The sequence below is a fragment of the Salvelinus sp. IW2-2015 genome, unplaced genomic scaffold (assembly GCF_002910315.2).
Source record: "Salvelinus sp. IW2-2015 unplaced genomic scaffold, ASM291031v2 Un_scaffold4069, whole genome shotgun sequence".
Taxonomy (NCBI): Eukaryota; Metazoa; Chordata; class Actinopteri; order Salmoniformes; family Salmonidae; genus Salvelinus; species Salvelinus sp. IW2-2015.
This window is the reverse complement of record NW_019945341.1, coordinates 23,058-26,236: the sequence shown is the minus strand read 5'-3', so window position 1 is coordinate 26,236 and position 3,179 is coordinate 23,058. Positions and strand designations below refer to the sequence as shown.

At 48.3% G+C, this 3,179-nt stretch overlaps 1 protein-coding gene across 1 annotated transcript in view; it reads right to left on the bottom strand.

Annotated features, from left to right (window-relative positions):
- Window positions 1–1,607: 1,607 nt before the first annotated feature.
- Window positions 1,608–3,179, bottom strand: part of LOC112076825 (laminin subunit alpha-5-like) — an 11,484-nt gene continuing 9,912 nt past the window's right edge. Inside the window, exons 8-10 of the mRNA XM_070441471.1 lie at window positions 2,912–3,096; window positions 2,421–2,593; window positions 1,608–1,800 (exon numbers count right to left, since the gene is read on the bottom strand). Of these exons, the coding sequence (XP_070297572.1) occupies window positions 1,608–1,800; window positions 2,421–2,593; window positions 2,912–3,096 (551 nt within the window). The remainder of the gene's footprint in view (window positions 1,801–2,420; window positions 2,594–2,911; window positions 3,097–3,179) is intronic.

The following is a 3,179-nucleotide window of genomic DNA, read 5'->3' as shown; positions in this document are numbered from 1 at the left end:
CGTTACTACGTCCAACGGCTCTAACCACTAGGCTACCTGCTGGTTACTAGTCCAAACACTAACCACTAGACTACCTGCTGTTACTAGTCCACAACTAACCACTAGGCTACTATCCAACACTCTAACCACTGAGTGACCTTCTGGTTACTAGTCCAACACTCTAACCACTAGGCTACCTGCTGGTTACTAGTCCAACACTCTAACCACCTAGGTGACCTGTGGTTAACTAGATTCCACATGCCTAAAACCACTAGAACTACCTGCTGGTTACTAGTCCAACGCTCTAACCACTAGACTACCTGCTGGTTACTAGTCCAACGCTCTAACTACTAGGCTACCTGCTGGTTACTAGTCCAACGCTCTAACCACTAGACTACCTGCTGGTTACTAGTCCAACGCTCTAACCACTAGGCTACCTGCCGCCCCACAATGAAGGTAGGCCTTAAGGATGACATGCTCAGGAGAGAGACATTATTAACAAAATATCACCATCACGAGGTGATGTGCAGAAAGGAATATTTTAAGGTTAATTTAATTTAAATTCAAAATACATGTTGCTTGAAATAAAGTTGCAATGTGTTTGCTTCATGCTATGTATCATCCTGGTGTAGTTATATGCAGTTCAACATTATCACCACAAGGTGTCAGCGCTGGCATTTGTATTATTGTCTAGCTCTACTAGCTACATGTAAACAAACAGCTAGCTAGGTCTCGTAACTTGAGGACGATAATACATACCTAGCACAAGCTAGCAGTTCATTACAACTACCGTATGTTTCTTAACTGTAACTAAGTGGGGCGGCAGGTAGCCTAGCGGTTAGAATGTTGGGCTAGTAACCGAAAGGTTGCTGGATCGAATCCCCGAGCTGACAAGGTAAAAATCTGTCGCTCTGCCCCTAAGCAAGGCAGTTAACCCACTGTTCCCCGGGAGCTGAAGATGTCGATTTAGGCAGCCCCCCGCACCTCTCTGATTCAGAGGGGTTAAATGAGGAAGACGCATTTCAGTTGAAGGCATTCAGTTGTCCCTTTCCAATGCACCTGGGTAAAATATAGTTGTGTTTTGGAGGAAGAAGACAGAGAGCTAGGAGAGACAGATTGGTGAGGGGAGAGAGAGGGGTTGATTGTGAGGTAATTACTGCTGCTAGCTAACTTTTGATGTAAACAATGTGGCCGTTAAACATTGGACTCGTATACTAGCTACATTTAGTTTAGTTATATTGATGGCTGTCGTGAGAGAAATTAATCTAGCTAGCTACATTTAGTTTAGTTATATTGATGGCTGTCGTGAGAGAAATTAATCTAGCTAGGTAGCTAATGAGGTAAGCTGATCTTTCTCGAACTTGAAAGCACGCTAGCTTTGCGGTTATTTGCTGTGCTAGCCAAATGTAGCTAACACCACCAGAGAAAACGGATAATAAAGAGGGAAACTAACATTATTTGATAGTTTGTTTAGTGGAACGAACTGGTAGCAACAAGTCAATGTGTCCATATAACTAGTTTTGTTCAGTTTTTTGGTTACGAACCTTGTCATTTTGAGCTAGCTAGCCAACTAACAAAGCAAACATGGCGCGCTGCAACGGCTGATGTTTACTGGGGAACCTTTTGGTTTACACGTGCATTTGGAACGTGTTATTCTTTTGACAGTTGAAAAGCTCTATCGTATCTCCATGGGCAGGGGGGGCGATGTTCCTCATCTTGTGCTCCCCCAGGCACAGCCTCCTTGGCCCTGTGGTCGGCCTTGTGCGGCCACCACATGTTGTCGCTGGCTGCATCCACATGGGAGCTGACACGTTAGCTCTTCTTTCACAATACGGGAAACACCCAGAACAAACATTAGTCACTCAGCTAATGCAACCCAATTCCAATCAACCAATCAAGAGAAAAAACCAATCAATTAACCACATCAATCAACCCAATCAATCAACCCAATCAATCAATCAATCAACGCAATCAATTTAACCCAATCAAATCAACCATCAGAAGACCAAGTCACAATCAATCAACCCCAATCAAGAAACCAAAAATACCCCACTTATTTGAGAATTAAATTATAATATTCCATATTTGCAAATCTCCCGAATGACCCAGGAACCGTACCCAGTGCTAAAGAAGGTGAAACTATTATTCTTAAACATCCAAGTGATGTGTGTGTGTGGTTTCGCTGTGTGCCGTGGTGTGTGTGGACTCCTGCTCCCTTGCTCGTGTGTGCGTAGTGTGTGCCCACCATGTGTGCTGTGTGTGGTATGTGTCGCTGGTCCGTGTGTTGTGTGTGTGTGTGTGTGCGTGTGTTACACTATAACACTCCCACCTGTATACCCTGTGCCCCAGCTCCCGTCACACCAAGGATTCCTTCGCGTGTCTGCCGCCCGCACAGGTGTAGCACTCCTCCCTGCAACCTGTTCTACCTTGACCCAGCTTACCCGTCCCCTCCCTCACGACCCGTAGAGGCTCCCGCCTCGTCCGTGCGCCCCCCCCCCCCCCTCCTGCCCCTGACCCCGCCACTGCCACACAGGAGACCCCCGAGTCTCGCACACACGGCCTGCACTTCCAGCTTGGCCCAGTTCCGCGCCCCCCAACTGGTCCAGGACTCACTCTAGACCCAGAGAGAGGCAATGTATTCCCAGACCCTCCCAGAATGACTATCGCGGTCATGTGTCTTCTGTTGTGTTGTTCCTCATAATTCCTGCAATTCAGCTTTCTTTTTTACTTGTATCATTTTCCCTTGAACGGCGTCTGAAAAAAACTGATTATATATCACATACCAATCCTTACAGAAATCTAAAATTTAGATAAAAAAAAAAAATGCCCCAATCCCCCAACCAGCGTTTCCAAGAGTAGCCCAATTAATCCAAATTGTACCAGACGTTCCCCACCCAGCCCAGGAAACGAGCCCAGCCCAGCTCCCTCTCACCTCCAATGGCCATGTGTCTCCCCCCTCAGGCAACGCAAGTATCCCCCCCAGGCCTGCCCAGCACGCCGGTCCTGGACCACGGTACCAACCCCCCGCCCTCGGTGGCGGCACCGGCCCCGGTCTCCCCTCATTCCCAGTCCAGCGCTCTCCCCCACCCACACGCCCCACCACCCCCTCCCTGCCGCCTCGCCACCCACCCGCGCCGCAACACCACGACACCCCTCTTGTCCCACAACTACAATACCCAGCACGCTCCTCTCACTGTCCT